The sequence below is a fragment of the Apium graveolens genome, chromosome 5, assembly GCF_009905375.1.
Source record: "Apium graveolens cultivar Ventura chromosome 5, ASM990537v1, whole genome shotgun sequence".
Classification (NCBI taxonomy): Eukaryota; Viridiplantae; Streptophyta; class Magnoliopsida; order Apiales; family Apiaceae; genus Apium; species Apium graveolens.
In genome coordinates this window covers 124,507,800-124,526,810 of record NC_133651.1, presented here as the reverse complement: position 1 = coordinate 124,526,810, position 19,011 = coordinate 124,507,800, and the positions used below count along the sequence as shown (strand labels likewise).

At 36.2% G+C, this 19,011-nt stretch overlaps 2 protein-coding genes across 2 annotated transcripts; both read left to right on the top strand.

Annotated features, from left to right (window-relative positions):
• Positions 1–15,227: 15,227 nt before the first annotated feature.
• On the top strand, positions 15,228–15,671 carry LOC141660364 (RING-H2 finger protein ATL66-like). Its single transcript, XM_074467345.1, has one exon. The coding sequence runs from the start codon at positions 15,228–15,230 to the stop codon at positions 15,669–15,671; it is 444 nt and encodes a 147-aa protein (XP_074323446.1).
• A 1,347-nt stretch (positions 15,672–17,018) lies between these two features.
• LOC141660363 (RING-H2 finger protein ATL66-like) lies at positions 17,019–17,441 on the top strand. Its single transcript, XM_074467344.1, has one exon. It carries the CDS (start codon positions 17,019–17,021, stop codon positions 17,439–17,441), a length of 423 nt encoding a protein of 140 aa, XP_074323445.1.
• Positions 17,442–19,011: the final 1,570 nt, after the last annotated feature.

Below are 19,011 nucleotides of genomic sequence, written 5' to 3'. Positions count from 1 at the left end.
AAGTAATCAATTCATTTACCAAAACTACAACCGTGTTGCGAATATAAAATACACCACAGAGCCGGATCCCTCAGGTTTTGAGCGAGTATTTAAATCCCCTTAAAAAGGAAGATCTTAAATATAAAAATGAGTTTTGGGATCCGCTCTAACTTTTAAAAATCATTTTGAAAACTCGAAAACACTTTATAGTGTTTGGAGTAAAGCTGATTTAATGAAGTAAATCAGTCCCCAGAATATTTAGAAAAATGACTGAATATTATTATTTAAATAATATTCCCATAAAGAGTAATCTTTATAAAAATAATTGAAGTAGAAGTATTAAAACTTATACTTGAAACGAGTATTAAATAACCAAAGATATACTTATATGAAAGTACTATCTTTATTTGAATAATCGAAAATAAGTTTGATTATTGACACCTTATTCTTTAATAAAATAAAGAATATATCTCAGCAAATAATCGGATTCATAGATCCTCAAATGAATATTCAAATAATATTCATTAAATAATATAAACTGAGTCATAAGCCCTCGAATGAATATTCAAATAATATTCAATAAATAATATAAAAGAGTCATAAGCCCTCGAATGAATATTCAAAATAATATTCATTTAATATAAAGGAGTCATACGCCTTCGAATAATATTCGAAATAATATTCAATAATAAAATAAAGTTAAAGTTATCGAATAAACCTTATTCGATTAATAGTTTTGAAAACTATGACCATATATATATATAAGTATATATATATATATATTTATATCCATATATACAAAATCTACTCGGGATCCTCGACTCCCGGTTTTAGAAAATATTTTCACCTTTGGGTCCCTGTACTAAGGGTATATGCAAATTACCGCTATCCTCTAGCATAGGTATTATCAACTGAATCAACAGATATATATGGAAAGAATGCGAAACAGGCATGCATATATATATACCATAGCAGCATGCTTCAATATATTGCAACATTTGCTAATTAACCAACATGCATCTATCGCAAGATAATGCAAATACATATATACATCACAACAACAGTTATAACGGGTAGAAAACTTGCCTGAGCGACTGGGGGTTACGAATGGCTCGGGACGAGTCTGGTAACCTATAAACAACAAGTAAGTTGGAATTAAACCAAAGTCACTTGTAAATCTATACTTTAACTAACTTAGACTCTAACGCTTGTTTTGCGCTTATTGATTCTCTTAAGTCACTCGGGTACCCTCAGCTCCACCATTTTTAATAATTTAACCTTTACGAGTTTTAAGGCGATTCCTTCGCGAGTGTCTTACCAACTGCCTAACACTCTTACCATAATTGTTTCATACATTAATTAACCCTTTTTGGTCTTTAACCTATGTTTCAAAGTAAGGCGAGGGGAAAAGTTTCGTTCGCGAAACGCCGTTACTTAAAACGGTCGTTTCTCCTAAACCGTGCATCGGAATCGAACAAACCACATATCAAAACGAAGCTCGTAACACGAGCTATCTAGACATGGCAATGGTCATAATCTAGCAGGGGGTTCTCGGGTCCTAATGTTATGCACAAAAACAGTCTAAAGAAAATCGGACGTTACGACGGCTATGTTTACGTGATTTCCCAAATTTAAACCATTCAAAACCAACCACAATTCAACCCCAAATCAATCATACAACCAACATCCATCCAAAACACACTCCAACAGCCCCATCAAATCAATGTTACCAATTCATACTTATTTCTCAATTATGAACTAAGAGTTTTACTTAAGTTCATTGACTAATTAACCAAGATTTCCAACTCCAAAAATATCACAAAATCAACCAATCTCTAAACACACAATAATCATGCCTCTCACCAACTAAAATACTCATAACAAGCTTTAACATGATTACACACCCATTACCCTAACCCTTCATCTAAACATTAGGAAATCTAAACAACAAAACTTAAAGCTAAGATCATGAAGAGTTATACCTTCCTTGAAGCTTTTAATCCATGAAAGATCCTTGGAATGCCCATGGAAGCCTTAATCTAACCTCCTACAAGCCTGTTCTTTCAAAGAAATCAAGAACACAAAAATTAATTTCAAGAAAGTACTATTCACCATCTTCTTCCATGATTTATAGAAAAAGATTGGCTTGGAATTAGAAGCTTAAACTTATAGGAAGTATGTAACTATCCATGGGGAAGCTTAGATAATTACCTTGCTAAATAGTAAGTGGTGGAGCTTGGATCTTCAATTTCTAAGAAAAGAAGCCGAGAGCATGAAGAAGAAGAAGAGAGATTTTTGTGTTTTGCCTTGTTTTGCTTTTGGTTGGTTGATTTTTGTTGTTTGATTTAGTCAATTACCTTGTTGCCCTTGAATTTGTGTGGTTCTCATTCAACCACACCTCCTTCCTTCCCATGTCATGCCTATGTCATGTGGTGATGTCATCCTTCCCTCCTTGTCCTCTTCTCATTGGTTGGGTGACATCACTCTCTCTAATCCCTTTGATTAACTTCCTAATTGTTTGCCTAATGACCGTTGATCTGTTATACGGTTCGCTTAACTTTCGTTCTCGTTTATCGTTTGAAGGATCATACCCGGGATCTTATTACTTAGGTTCCCTTAACCTTTCTCAATACATTATATTCCTTTTTATGATCCTCTATTATAATCCTTTAATTTAAATCCTTTTTATCCTGTTACCTTATACTCAATTCTCTCTGTATCTAGTGTATTTCCGGGAAAATCAAAGTGTTCGGATTTGGATTCTGACGATCTTTACATACACTTATATCCCATATAAAGTACTAATAAAATCTCAGAATATCCATATCAGAACCCCTACATAGTGTGGCATGAAAAGTTTTCTCATTCAGCAAAAACACTATTCATAAGGGTTTCAAAATTTCCCAAAAATTGGGGTTATTACAGATTCCTTTCACGAGCTGTTGACGCCTAGTGCAACTGGTCTGGTTCACAGACGACTAACCCTGATTCAGGTCTTTGTATTATAGCTTTGATTACATTGTTAAGCTTGCAACAACTTTATCACTTCGAACACTGACCGTCAATAAACAAATGTACTTTCACTGGAATCCTTTCTGGTACTTTAGGCAACGTCTTCATTGCTACTACAATCTTGAATACTTCATTCACCGTTCTTCACCGATAATTGAACATATAAATGAACTCCTGTCAGTGAGTATAACTTCAAGACTGCATTTTTCTTCTTTAACCTCTGTCTATACCATGTCTTCAATTCTTCAAATTACTATGCTTCAGACACTGTCTATCTTCAGTCAATGCCAATACACTGAAATCTTCTGGTATCACTTATACACTAAATCATCATCATTTCTGAAACCCTGAAAGTCTTCAACCTTTATTTTTCACCGAGGCATGATCATATTAATAAAATTCTTTCAGTGACCTGTAAACAGACTTCAAGATTTCTTCTAATCTTTTGATTCTTTGTATTTGCCTAGTCTTCATTTCTTCTGATTTCTTGTGTTGTCGTAGTATTATTCACCTGTCATGTTTTAGTGTTGTTCTCGTGTTGAGTTATCACGTAACTTTTCATACAGTTACGCAGTCTCACCAACAGATTCCTTTTCTACATCCTTTACATGAGCCAAATAAGCTTCGCATCCTTGTCGTAATAATCTTCTCGTCTTAGTCGCCATTATAAACTTCTTACCTTGCTTCTTTCTTTTGAATATCACTTTAGCTCCATCCTTGGTTCTCAATTTCACTTTCTTGCTTTTACACTCAATTTGCGCATCATGGTTTTACAACCAATCCATCCCTAATATAACGTCGAATTCTGCTAACTTAAAAGGTATAAAGTCAACAGAAAAGTGCTGACCTTCTATAATTATATCGCATTTGGGACAAATTCTATTGGAAGTAACTCTTTCTTGATTTGTTACTTCTATAATTAAATTGGGTTCAAGAGGGTACGCAACGCACTTTAATCTATCAATAACACTTTCAGCAATAAAAGATCTAGTAGCTCAAGAATCCATTAACACTTTGACTTCTACTGAATTTATAACAAGCGTACCTGCTACCACATCCGCATTATGCACTGCATCTTTCATGGTCATATTGAATGTTCTTGCCCTTGGTTGGGCTACTGGTGCTGGTGATGGTCCAGCAATCCTAATAATATTTTCCTTCTAGACAGGCTCCTTGCAATTCCTTGCCATATGGCCCAGCTTTTCATACTTGAAACAAGTCATCTCTGGCTTTTCTGCACCGTTTGCGCATTCCATTGAGTAGTGTCCTTTCTGGTTACATTTGAAGCACATCACATCCAGCTTATTGCACATCCTCGGGTGTCGCTTTCCACATATCTTACACTCCTGAATCTGGGGTCTATTATCCTTCACTGATTGTCCCGTCTTCTGAAAATGATTCTTTTGATTCCCATTCACGGGCTTAAACTTCTGAAACTTCTGACTTCCATCATTTCTTCCAAACTTCCCTCTAAACTTAGAGCTTCCTTGATCTTGTTTTGATTCCTCAAACTTTCTTTTCTTTCCTTCACTTTCCCTTTTAGTGGCTTCCCTTTCTCCTTCTACGATCATGGCTTTTTGTACAATCGCCGCATAAATCCTTATTTCCAGAAGAACCACTTGACTCTGTATCCACGACTTAAGTCCTGTTGAAATCTTTTGGCCTTCTTCGGTTTGGTATTCACATTTATTACAAACTATGGGGGATGTACGGATTGAAAATGTTTGAAATTCCCGACTCTAGAGGATGAGGGTTGTTGTAAAAGTTGAAAGAGTCAGTTCATCATAGGATTATCTGGGTTTTGTTCTTGATCCTGGGTTTGAGTTTCTTCTTCTTGGTGATTTGGTGAAATGGCCATTTCTTACAAACCTGATTGAACAATTATTTAGCAATACGATAGCATGGCATTGATATACAACAATAACGATCCTTCTTAGAAATAATTTTACGAGTTTTAAACTTTACCCAATTTGCACATGCAATCCTATTACTACATAATTCGCTTATCAGTTAGGGTTCTCATATGATACAAGGTATGTTTTCACAGGATATTAAGTATGGTTTCTTGGAAACATAATGTGCAGAATAGTTTATGAAACTCAAAGGTTCACAATGTAAAACAAGATGCATGATTTATTTAACGATTCAAGGGTACATATAAAAAGGTTCGAATACAAAAAGTACTGACATAAGGTATAATAATATAGTAGGATTAAACAGAGGAAAAACTTGAAAAAATCCCCTATCTACCCCAACTTTTACCCGACCTCTACTAGCTGCAACCAACAGTACAACTAAACATAATACAACATCAGAAAATGGGGCTCGACATCTGACCAAGTATCCCAAGCCTATCGGTGCTGAAAAGAATGAAAGAAAAACAAACAACAACAACAACAACAACAACAACAACAACAACAACAACAACAACAACAACAACAACAACAACAACAACAACAACAAAAACAACAACAATAAAGACAACTACGGGCTCTACCAGATGTCCCGCCTGATCTAACAATCTCACTTACCATCAAAATCAAGAATCTCCCTCAACACTGATAGCATCCAACGAATGATCTTATAAACCCTCAGGCCTCGGCCTCAACATCACTAGAAGATGGTCCATCGTCCAACCGTCTACGGAAAACCTGCTCCACCATCTGAATACGAACTCTCTACTCAGTCTCCAGCACCGACGTCTGCTACCTAGTCTCACGAGCTACCCTATCCACTAAAGCTCCCAACTCAGGGATACGGGAGTACACAAAGTCTCGGTTCTGGGCTAATTTGCCACTAACATGGGAAGGCATAGATACAGCAGGCTCTCGCTCAGGGGTTGGGGTCTTTGGAACTGGTCTCAGGGGAGAAACATGCATAGGGGGCTAACTACTCTCAGGAGGATCCTCCTCAGGGTCTGAACTAATATACAGGGGCTCCACTGATGGGGGTGGAATAGAGTCCACTAGGGAACCAGGCAAACTGAGCTCAGAATCTGAATCACTACCACTACTAGGGTCCTGAGATAAAACACCAAACAACAACCAGGAAACAACATTAGGGTTAAATAAGACTTCCAACTGACGCGATACCCTAGCTCTTATTGCTATCTTGATCTATTTACCTTACTTAGATATACCTAATAGTCTGACTCAACTCTATGTAAGTCGAACACTCTCGTAATATATATACCCATATTCTCTTTTTGTCCTAACTTGTCTCAGGGACTAGATCCTGTAGCTCTGATACCAACTTCTAACGCCCTCAATCTCGGGATTAGGAAATAAGGACCCACACACCATTAAACTAATACAATAACAGCAGATATAATAAACTCCGATAATAATAACAGGATCTACACAGGATTAAGTATGAGACAAGATTACAATTACGAACCATAATAAATATATTACAACCCAAAATATACTTAAATTCAAATTTATTCGATTCCGACATGGAATCGACGGATAACCCAAAGTATCTGAACCAGCTTATACAAGACCTCCAACTAACACGCTTGCTCACACACACAACTAGGGATGGCAATCGGGTCGGATCGGGTCGGGTATTGCAAAATCCATATCCAAACCCGAAAAATTTATCCATACCTGTACCCGACCCGAACCCGAAAAATACCCGAAAATGAATACACGAACCCGATCCATCAGATTTCAGATCGGATTCGGGTATACCCAAAACCCGATTTTTTTTTAATTGGATATTCATACCCGAACCCGAAATCTAAAAATTTGTATAATTATTGATATTACAAGTGCCGGGGATCAACACGCGACTTGTAGAGAAAGAATTTTAATGTATCATCTCTTCAACCACTACATCACATCATTAATTGTGTTATTATATGTATAACTAATATTTAAAAAATCAACTCAATTCATACCCAGTTTTTTAGATTTATTACTAAAAGATGTTTTGTTAACCTTATAAACCTTATCACCCGTTTAAATGATTGAATAATTATATTTAATTAAACTTTATAGTTAGTTAAATTTTAACATAAATATAAAAATATATGTTCTAAAAATTATATAATGATATGTATAATGTATATTATAATGTGTAATATAAAAAATTCTAATATTATATATATAATTAATATATATAATAATTCAGGTTTTTTTGGATTTCGGGTTCGGATCGGGTTCGGGTAGAGTTTCGGATTTCGGATTGGGTTTCGGATCGGTATACCTAATATCCAAATCCAAATCCAAAAAATTTCGAGTTTAAAAATTAAATCCATATCCAAAAAATTGGGTTCGATAAATCCAAAATTTCGGGTTTCGGATCGGGTATCCGTCGGATCGGATTATTTTGCCATCCCTACACACAACAACTACCTGCTTCGATATCTGGAAACCTATAACCCGGTAGGGACCGCCAGGAACGCTCTTGCGAGCGGTGCCCCTAAGTCTGGCCATCTTCTTGCTTAACAGTCATGGTTAGATCAAAGCAAATAAATGAGCAAAGGAGCTCAGCAAGTAACTATATAAACAATTTTATAAAGCAATATCAATATCAATATCTGAGGCATTCTACTTTAAATATCTAGGTGGCAGCTTTCTTTGAATGGCTAAGTAAAGGTCATGAAGAGGGTTTTGGGCTTTCAAGATTCAATGCTCGGGATTGGGAGAAAGCCGACATTTATCACAAATCATTAGCAGGACTTCGAAAAGTTTCTCAATTAAAAGGAAACATCTAATCAAGCTTCAAGAATCAATATCAATGCAAAGTGACAGGGTTCACAATATTACAACTTTAGCAAAGATACACGCCATTTTATTGTATTTCCTTTAAAAGAAGCATACTGCTTAAAGAATATAATCATTTTCTCTTTCATAAAACAATAAAGAACCCTTGATTGGAATATTCATCTTATTAAACATAATACGGGTGATCAGCCCGTACCGACCTCCATCTGATCGTTATGATAACTATGACATTATTTCAGCCTTATATTGGACTATCCCTGCTAGCCTCTTATGTGACTAGACTAGTCCTACTGGTCTTTTACGTCTCTATCCAATCCATCAAGAATTCCTTTGGAACACCTTTGTGTTGGAAGTAGGAAATGGTGATTTATCATTACCAAGAATATGAAATCATTTGGACTCATTCAAGTCAAAAATCATTCTTAAGTTCAATTCAAGATTTCAAGGAAAGTGAACGAATCAAAAGTAAACAGGGATCAATACTAAATAACTTGATCAAATGATAAATAGGGTATACTAGTTCAGAATCAGAATAGTTCCAAAGATCAATACATAACAAGGTATACGGGTTATCGAAGAATTCAGGTTAGTCAAAATATTCGTAAGGAGGTTCATGAAAGTTCTCTTAGGTCCACGAGATCAAAAGATAACAAAGTAATATAGTAAGGTAATAAATGTCAGAATCATTAGGGTTACTATAAATAATCAACAGGGATTTATAACAAGTTGTTACAAAGAACAATATCAGGGTTTCTTAAAATCAGTAACAGGTTTATCACAAGTATTATAAAGAATCACTACTTTATCATGGCATTGACAACATCCTCTCTATAACCAAATCATAAGAGAAGGCAGAGTTACTTGCCTTAAATAGCTTTCCTAATTTACGGTTATCGAGCTACTGTCACCTAAGATATCCTTCTATTTACTAGCCTGAATGCCTCTGCTATCCGAATCTACAATCCAAAATGGAACCCTAATTAGATACTCGATCACTCTCGACGTTTCTCAGAATGTCTAACGTTTACCCCAATCGCAATATCACTTAGTTTAGTACTCACAAACATATTCACATAGCACATAACATGATATGCTTATATACACTTTATGGTATTGATCATAAATCCTTTTGATCGACTTTACAACATGCACTTAACACTTATGCAAGCAAGCTCTACTTAATATATAACCACTCAATATCAAATACTTATCCCTTTTTCTTTGTATATCAAAAATCTGAATCAATACAACAAGATCAACCATACAAAATTAGCATGCATTAAAATTTTCTACCATCAATTGCTCAACCTTAAACCAAATACCCATTGCATTACTTCTAGTTAGAGGTGGCCAATCGTGCGGGTTCGAACCGCACATTCGGGACCGGCTCGTACGGAAACCGTAAAATATTCGGCCCGATTCGGGCCGGTTCAAACCCGCACAACCCGCCGAAATAAGCGAACCGAATACGAATTTAATTTTAAAAAACCGGAACCGGCACTAACCCGCACGACCCGCACAGGCGAAGCCCGCGTGAGCCGCACGAACTGTGCAACCCGCACAGCCCGCACAGCCCGCACGGCTGTAGCCTGTAGCCTGTAGCCTGTAGCCTGTAGTCTGTAGATGACTAAATGGAATCATGTCTTCCATGTGGATTATTTCAAAAGTAAAAGATAACCATGGAAGAAAAGAGGGACAAAGTTGTAATTTCACGTAGAGAGACTTTGCACACATTGAAATACAGCAGTGGGAAATGAAAAAGAAAGAAAGAAAAGGACATGAAAATCACAGTCAAAAACAGAAAGAGGGGTAGAAGAAGAAACAAACCATAGAAAACCTCATCATCATCCAAAAAAACAAACAACACTCCATACCATTCTCAACTATAATATCCTATCTATTCTTAATGGCACAGCTGGAGAAGAAAAACAAAATATCAGAAAAAGCAATAAAACAACAACACCAACAAAAGAAAAGACCATGTCTTGAATTTTGTCATCATGTTTCCACTTTTACCCTTCTACAACCCCCCAAAATATTCCCACCTTGATCAATTTCTTGTTCCCTAAACATACAATGTATTTGAAGTCTTTGTGGGCTTTTTGGGCTTTTGTTTTTTCCACATCAAAGCTAATTACAAGAACCTTCTAACAACCCGCACAACCCGCCTGTTCAACCCGCGAACCACCCGCGAACCGCCCGCGAACCGCCCGCGAACCGAGCCGAATACGGGTTACCGTATGTCAGCTCAACCCAGCCCGGCCCGATTCGCTCGCCTCCCAGTGCCGGTTAAGTGTTCAATTTTTCCGGTTCCAACCCGCTTCCAACCCGGCCCGGACCGCCCGACCCGCACGGTTGGCCACCTCTACTTCTAGTAGATTAGATCCTTAAATTTTAGAAAAAACCATGAACAAGCACATGCATGCAACCATTAATCCAAACTCATCCAATCAAGTTATCAATAATCACCAAAGTCGAATTACAAACACCAAATTATCAAAATTAGGAATCACATCAACTTAACCAAGTAATTTGAACTATTCCCTTCTTAAAATCCAAAGATCATTCGGCCATAATCAACCAAAACAACATGCAACTATCAAATCAAAATGCAAAGTCAATTTCCATAAATTGAACTTAATCTAAATCAAATTATAACAATAAACAACTTTTTAAACCTTTCCCTTTTTAAAAACCGAAACCAAACACAATTTTTGAACAAAACCTAGCATGCATTCATAATTCTCAACATACACACTCTCTAAATCACAATTTATTCTTAACCCAAATCAAACTTCAAACATTCAACAAATTCTCCAAGTTTAACAATTAATTTTTGAACTAATTTCTTTAAAAACTAAAAACAACAATCGGACTTTCGAAAAACAATCAATACATGCAATATTCGAAATCGAGTTTATGGACTTTTAGAGCTCATTCGAAGCATCATAGCTCACCATCGGTTCACCGGAGTTCATCACTGGTGGAGGCAAGGGTTCGGGGTTTCCGGAATTTGGCCCCCCAACTCGAAACCTCACCGATACACTTAAAATCACAGCAAAAATCAACATACAAGCAATCAATCATCACAGGACTGCAAAGATTCAAGCAAGACCGAAGTAAAATAAGAACTCGGGGGCTTCCTCTCAAACACCGAATACAATACACACACATACACACGGATAAATATATATATATATATAGTATGCGAAGCTTGAGTCTTGAACAGAAATGGAGTTTCAATGAGATTTGATGAGAGAGATGGAGAGATTACCGAGAGAGAAAGAGAGTTCGAGAGTGAGAGAGAGAGAGAGGGCCGAGATCGGTGAAGACAGAAAGAAGAAAGGGAAAGGGAGGGGTTATATATAAAATATTCCATGAGTATTTTTGTCTTTTGCAAAATCCCCTTCCCTTTATTCTATTTTTGACTTATAAAATATTTGTAATATTGCAACTTATCCAATTCTATTTAAAATTAATTAAACTTTTGATTTTTACCAACTAAAACACAAAATTAGCTCCTCACTTATATTTTTAAATAAAATTTTGATCTAAATGATTATTTATTATGGATTTTACAATAAATCTCCAATAATTGGAATACATTTCATAAAACTATTTTAAAATATCCAAACATCAACATAAATCTAACTTTTATTTTTAAAAAGTCCCTTGGACTATTTTAAAGACAATAAAACCAATCTCACACCTATATCACATTTTTATAATTTTTATAAGAATATTTGGAGACTAATAAAACCCTTATAAATCCTTTTAAAAACATTTAAAATTCCACTGATCTCAAATTTGGACATGCCCACATCAAATAATATGCAAATACAAAAGATCATCAAATACATTTCACATTTGCACTCTTAAACTCTTTAATCCCTTTTAATACGGGTTCCATTCAACTTGACGGCCCGACGACACAGCTTAATCCCTTAGCTGACTCATCAAAATGGTACGAGTTACTTTAAGTTCCCAGTTTCTATTATACAACAATGACAATTAAACCACAAAATCATTTGACCCTTTATTTATTCACATAAATTCACATAAACCATAATTATAGCACAAAACTATACTTTATTCATTTAATTACATCGCGAAATTCCCAGTCGCTACACTAAGTGCTGTACAGGAAATAGGGAGTCGAAAGTAAAGTTGTACAAGGTCGCAAGTTAGAAATATGTCCAAGGAAATTAATCTCCTATGTGTCGCAAGTCTCAAGTAAGGGAGTAAAAGAATTAACTCAAGTGGCAAGCTACTATCCTGGTCGCAAGTAAAATTCAAGTGAAGTATTAAAGAGGTTGCAAGTAAATTACTTGTGAGCTTTACATTTAATTTACTTGGTCCTGATGCAGCCACATAGTCATCTTCTCTCTCCATCCTACCACTCTATATAATCAAAGGATGCAAATTGAATTTAAATATCCCTCCATTTTTACAACAGTGCAGAGCTCTTGCAAGATAATCTCAGTACTTCTTGAAAGCTTAATTTGACAAGGTGAGGTCATGTCCAATTTAATTCACACCAGTTAAAACCTTACAAACTTGTAACACTCATTATTTAAAGCTTCCTTGATTGTATTCAATATCATTTGATAGGAGCTTTTAATTTTTAGAATGATAAAAAGAACTCTAGATTGATAGCCTTTGTATTTGGTCCTTTTTATATTTGTTGCTTCGGATCTTTGTATTTGAAGTTGTAAGCAAACCTCCAGGTATTTATACTTTGAATAAAAGCATATTAACCCAGAAATATTTTTGTGTGTTTATTTTGTTTACATAGTTTGATTATCCGCTGCAATTAATTTTAAAAAACGAAAAACATACATTCACCCCCCGTATGTACCTTTTGGACCTAACAGAAATATCATCTAAGAAGGCCACGATGACACCTCACCTCCGAGATCCGAGATGGGCGGCATGAAACATCCCCTAGGCCGAATGGGATTGGCCGCCGTCACCTACACGGCAACAAAAAAATAGGAATTTTTTTTAACTGAGGAGGCCACGGCCACACACCCCAGCCGAGTGGGGGGAATGGTGGCCACCCCTGGCCGATTGGGCTTGGCCGAGTATGCTTCAAAGGAGCCCCTCGGCCACCGTCGCCTACACTATGACGAAAAAAAATAGCCATGGAGGCCGCGACCACACCCACACCCCCAGTCGAGCTGGGGGCACGGTGGTCACCCCAGGCCGAGTGCCCTATGCCGAGTGGACTATAGAGGAGCCCCTCGGCCATCATCGCCTAGACGGCGACGAAAATAAAATAATATAAAATAATATTAAATATTAGCCATGGAGGCCACGACTAGACACACCCATCCGAGATGAGGGGCACGGTGACACCCCCCCCCCAAACCGAGTGAAGGTAGCCGAGTTGCCTTTAGTGGAGCCCCTCGGCCACCGTCGCCTAGACGGCGACAAAACAAAGGTAGGTTGTCGCAACCAAAGACGAACCTCTCAAAAGAGTTGACTCGGAAGAGTATGCTCCAGAGGACCTCGTGGCCATCTGCTGCTGAGACGGTGGAAAATCAGCTTCCCCGTCGCGATCAAGAACGAAATTTTGGCTCCCCAAGACGAACACTAACAAAAAAATTCGATGATTTTTAGCCGGAAAATGAAAATTTTCAGATTCAATAATTAACCCCGATTAGCCGCGATTAAGGCCAATTCACATAATATAGTTAATAATTAGCCAATATAAAGGTTAATTAACAACTTATGCTCAAAATTTAGCCCCAATTAAGGTCGATTAGTTGTGATTAAGGCCAATTAGCGTAATATAGTTTATAATTAGCCAATATTAAGGTTTATTAATAACTTATGCTCAATAATTAGCCCTAGTTAGGGACGATTAGCCGCGATCAAGGTCAATTAGCGTAATATTGTTAGTTAGCCAATATTAAGATTAATTAACAACCTATGCTCAATAATTAGCCCCGATTATGGTAAATTAGCCTCGATTCTGGTCAATTAGCGTAATATAGTTTATAATTAGCCAATATTAAGGTTAGTTAACAACTTACGCTCAATAATTAGCTCCAATTAGGGTTAATTAGCCACGATTAAGGCTAATTAGCTTATTTTAGCATAAAATTAGGCTATGTTAAGCCTAGTTAGCAGTCGTTATCTTGGAATTAGCCTCGATTAGGACCGATTAGGATTTGTTAGTGGCTTTCACCCTATAATTTACCTTGACGAAGGTTAAAAGGTGATCAAACGCCCGAAAAATAGCCTCGATTATGGCAATTTAACGTTAAACGCTATTAAATTAGTCTCGTAAAGGCCTAAAAAGTGAAATATCACTTAATAATGAACAAGTCACCGTGAATGTGTAAGTCGCTCCATACTTTATAATATGACCGAACCGAAGAAGGAATGAAACTACCCCGAGTCGCGATAAGACCATTTTAACTTTCACGAAAACTCGAGAAGTTTTCCCGAAAGTTGGGGGGCAAATGATATGGATGAAAAGTAATCCGCAAAGACAGAATTAATGTTGAATTAATTGTATCCTAAAATTGACGTGTCAAACTCGTGACGCCATGACCCAAAGTAGGTCGTACCGGTCACGACCCAATATGAATCTATATAGTCCGAGCAGACTGTGATGACCACGACCCAAAGTGGGTTGTGTAGCCCATGGCCCATAGTCAGCTATGTGATAGGCCCGCCGAGCAGGCAGACCTGAGAATGAGGTCCATAATGACTCCAACATCGTATCCAACATGGAAACAGACTCCTCTTAGGAAAGATCCAGAATCCACCATCTAAATGAGCTTTACTTATCATCTAAGTAGGAGACTTGACCACCAAATCTCCCTACTCTAGTCTAACCCTAGACTTAATACGTATATAAAGGGCTCTACCCCTCAACCTAGAACTTGGTTTTGACTTAATCTTTGAATAACGATATACAAGCCACTACGTCCTTGGTGAGCCCTTGCAGCCATAGCCCCGAGGGCATCATCAAAATCTACGTTTTTGACTTGATTCTCTACAACCCAGATACGTAGACATGTTGCGAGAACAACTAGTCCCCACCGCGAGAACAACCATTAAAACTCGAAATTCAACAACCCTCACATGGTTTGCGGACTATTGCGTGAACCCGTGGGGTTTACCCAATGCGCACCCGAAGGTTAGCGGTTGCGGGTTACCTACGATAAAAAAAATACAATCACAACCCTAGTTTTTATTTGACAACAAATTACTTATTTAAAAACCTATTTGAACATTTATTTATTTTAAATTTTCAATATAATTCAAATATATTTGTAATAAAATAATATAAGAAAATGAAATGAAAAATAAAAAATATTAAAAAGTAAGAAGTACGGGATGATTGAAGCGAGCATACATTATTTGTCCAGTACACATTACAACTTCAATAATCACATCACGTATAGCTTTCATTATATCCGGTCCATCATATCCATGCACCAATCATATTTCATCACAGCCGTTCATCCCCTCCCAACCCCACCACCAGAAATGGCCGCCGGTAACTCATCGTCGGAGCACTGGCATTACTCTCAACTCCAAGACAACAACTTTGAGTTGCACGGCAAGTCCATCTTCTATCTCCTCTTGCTATTCTCCATCATACTCCTCATCATTTTTTTGTTCTTCTACGCCCGTTGGTTCTGCCGTTACTTACCCAACCCACGCGCCACCGCAAACGAAAGTCACGCGCCACAAGTAGCTGATACTAAGATGCATCTTAGCTTGCCAGTTGTGTTGTATGGGGTTCTGAAGAAAGAAAAGAGTGTAGTAGAGTGTTGTATATGTATAGGTGTGTTTGAGGAGCAAGACAAGGTTAAAGTGTTGCCTGTTTGTGGTCATTGTTTTCACTCCGAGTGTGTGGATAAATGGCTTTCCACTCAGTCCAGTTGTCCGATTTGTCGAGCTGGTCTCCGAGTTGACTCACTTGTTTGATTCCGAGTTTGTCAACAAAGTCTTAAACTCTTAATGTACATACCTTAATTTGTCCTTGTTTCTTGTCAGCTTTTTTTATTTTGTGAACTTATATTTGAAAGCTACAAAATGCAACTATATCCAGTTAATATAGAGAAATGTTATTTCCGCATCAAGTTTTTTATTTACAGAGCAAACATTAAATGAAGATACTAAATTATCCTTGCATTCGTAATTTCACGCTATAATGCTTTGAAAAAAATATCCTCTAAAAATAATATTTCCTTCAATATATATCCATCATTCACTAAATAATCTAAAATAACTTTTTTTGTCAAGGAAAAAAAGAGAGTAAAATAATTATTTTTCTTGTAAAAGTATGATTTTTTAAAGTTTTTATTTATAAAAATACGATTTTTCAATTTTTTTATTACAAAAATATGATATTACAAAATATATGTGATCTAATGTAATCAAAAAAAAATTAGTCATTTTCTAGAAATGTAAAGAAAGTTATACATATGATTTTAGTTTTAAATTGTGTTTTTGCAAATTTTTAACAAGAATATCAAAACTGTAAATAAATTTTACAAAGTAATATTTTTAATAATTTATTTTAAATTTTGGTAAATGGTACATTATTAGGAAATTATACATTAGGGTAGTGAGCACTTGCTTGCGGACTCCCCTTTTTCCGAATCTATCGCATAACAGCATGTCAGCATTTGTCTACTTTTTTCCCTCGGAAGCTTATTATCTAATATCAGTATATCACCCTCTTTACGGTCAACTTATTTTAAATATCAATCAAACTCGACTCGCCTTGCTTAAAACTTGGTTCCATTTGTGAAAGTAAACTAGAAAGGAAATGTGCCACATTGACGATGGAATAGCGCAACATTTTAAATTTTCTTATAGAAGTTATTCCAGTCGATTTAAAACAAGAAAATTATATATTTTTTGCTAAGTGAAAATTAAATGTTTCAAATGGTTATTAGGGTCCTTAATTTAAATTTCAAAATAATTTTATGAGTATTGTTAAATCTTTTTAAAGTAATAGAATCGGGATCGAAAATTATATATTATTTTAATGAGTTTTTTATTTTATCGGTAATAAAAATACAATGTCTACATCATGTTGGTACGGGAGAAAAATATCATTTTAATGCAATATTACTTTATCAATTATTATTTAATCGAGATTTAACCGTACCCTCTAATTTTGTTAAATTTACTGAACAAAAAATATATATTTATCAAAAGGGACAATTTACATCTATGCATCCATTATTATATTTTGTCCTACATATCCATGCACCACTATATTTCATCACAGAGCTGGCCCCTTGCATTCACCACCGCTACAAAATGGCCGGCGGCCTAAATCCGTCATCACAACCCTGCCCTTACTCCCAACCAGAAAATAATGACTTCCAATTTCACGGCAAGACTCTTTTGTTTGCGGTCCTCAAAGCACTCGCATTTCTAGTCTTCATCATGCTCTTTATGTTATTCTCCGTCTCCCGCGCACGGGCCACCGCAATGGAAGAGGATGATGCTCGTGATTTAACTCACATGCAGCTGCCTGTTGTATTTTACGGGGCCTTAAAGAAGGAAGTGAGTGTAGTTGAGTGTTGTATTTGTTTAGGTATATTCGAGGAGCGGGACAGGGTTAAAGTATTGCCACAATGTGGTCACTGTTTTCACTATCACTGTGTTGATAACTGGCTTTCGACTCGGGCTAGTTGTCCACTTTGTCGATCTGCTCTCCGAGTTGACTCACTTGTGTGATTCCCCGAGTCTGCTTCATCAGTTTTTGTCTTTTTTTCATGGCTTTATACGTTGATGTGCCTACATCTTTTTTCTTGCTACTGGCGTGCTATCGTGTTGAATTGTAAAATGAAAGTCCCGATTCAGTTTATTAATTCCTAAGTTGATTTATGATAATGTCCCAATTAATTTAATTCTTAAAACCCAAACAACTAGAGTTTCTCTTGGGAGCACGCGTTAGTAAAAATAATTGTCAATCTTACGAAATTATTATATATATTACTAAAAAGTTATCTATTTGATCCGTAAATTAAAAGTTAACAATTTCATATTAATTTCGCAACACTTTACTCTAATAATTAGCAATTTTTAAAAATTATTTATGATGTTCCTAAATTAAATTATAAATTACTCATAACTAAAAATAGTGTTATTGATATAAATTTTTTACACTTACCGTTGTGGATTAAAAACTAAGATATATAATTGCTCTATTTATTACTAAGAAACGTGAGTTTCGGGGCTCGATTTGACTGCTCTTGTGTTTCGTAACTCAATTTGTCTTAACAAGATGTCTACGTATCTTACTGATTGCCAATGATCAAGTCAAAAAACGTAGTTCTGATCTGTGGGGTGAGGCCCCTTATATAGATGTTGGAAGTCCTTGAATTGGACTTGATATAGGAGACTCGGTGGTCAGGTCTCCGAATTAGAATGGACTTTGGAGTCCTAGGAAGTAGGAAGCTGATTCATTATCCTGTGAGGTTCCTTGGAGGTAAATCTACAAGGATTTATGTCCTTATTGGGACTCTTCTCAATAGCTGATTTTTCCCTTATTAATTAATTACGAAATTAATTAATAATCAGGATTTTGGGCCTTCTTTGTTCCATCAGGCCTGATCTGGTCCATCAGGCTTGATCAATGTGTTAACCTTTTTGGTTTGAATATCATACATCTTCTTATTGGGCCTTGCAGCCCAAATCATGTGTAATTAATACAACATTAACTACGTATTCAGGATTTATTTATTCCCTATCATTTGCCCCCCAACTTTTGGGAAACAGTGATTAGGTTTCGCAGAAGTTAAGTTCATTTGTTCCCTTACAGGGTATCGTTTTTGTGTAAAGTGTGGAGCGACCTACACATTTACAACGATTTACTTTCATCCCTTTTTATTTAGGAATTATCTTAATTTCCAGGAATTTTTCCCTTAACTCTGGGATTTCTCCTTAATTTCCAGGAATTTTTCCCTTAATTCTGGGATTTTCCTTAATTTCCAGGAATTTTTCCCTTAATTCTGGGATTTTTCCTTAATTTTCAGGAATTTTTCCCTTAATTCTGGGATTTTTCCCTTATTTTTAAAAAATGTTAATATTTTTCAGAAAATATATTAAGGAACTTCCTTAATTTTCTGGAAATATTCAGAATATAAAATTCTTTTTCAGAAAACACATTTTTTTCCTTCTTTTTTTCTCCCTCTCTTTTCTTTTCTTTTTCTTCCTTTTTTTTATACCTGGTTCGACCAGGATTCCTGTTCGACCAGGATCCTGGTCGAATTAGGCCTCTCATTGCCCTGGTCGAAAGAATTTC

Coding starts and splice junctions, on each gene's coding strand:
- LOC141660364 (XM_074467345.1), top strand. CDS start 15,228: ATGGCCGCCGGTAACTCATCGTCGGAGCACTGGCATTACTCTCAACTC.
- LOC141660363 (XM_074467344.1), top strand. CDS start 17,019: ATGGCCGGCGGCCTAAATCCGTCATCACAACCCTGCCCTTACTCCCAA.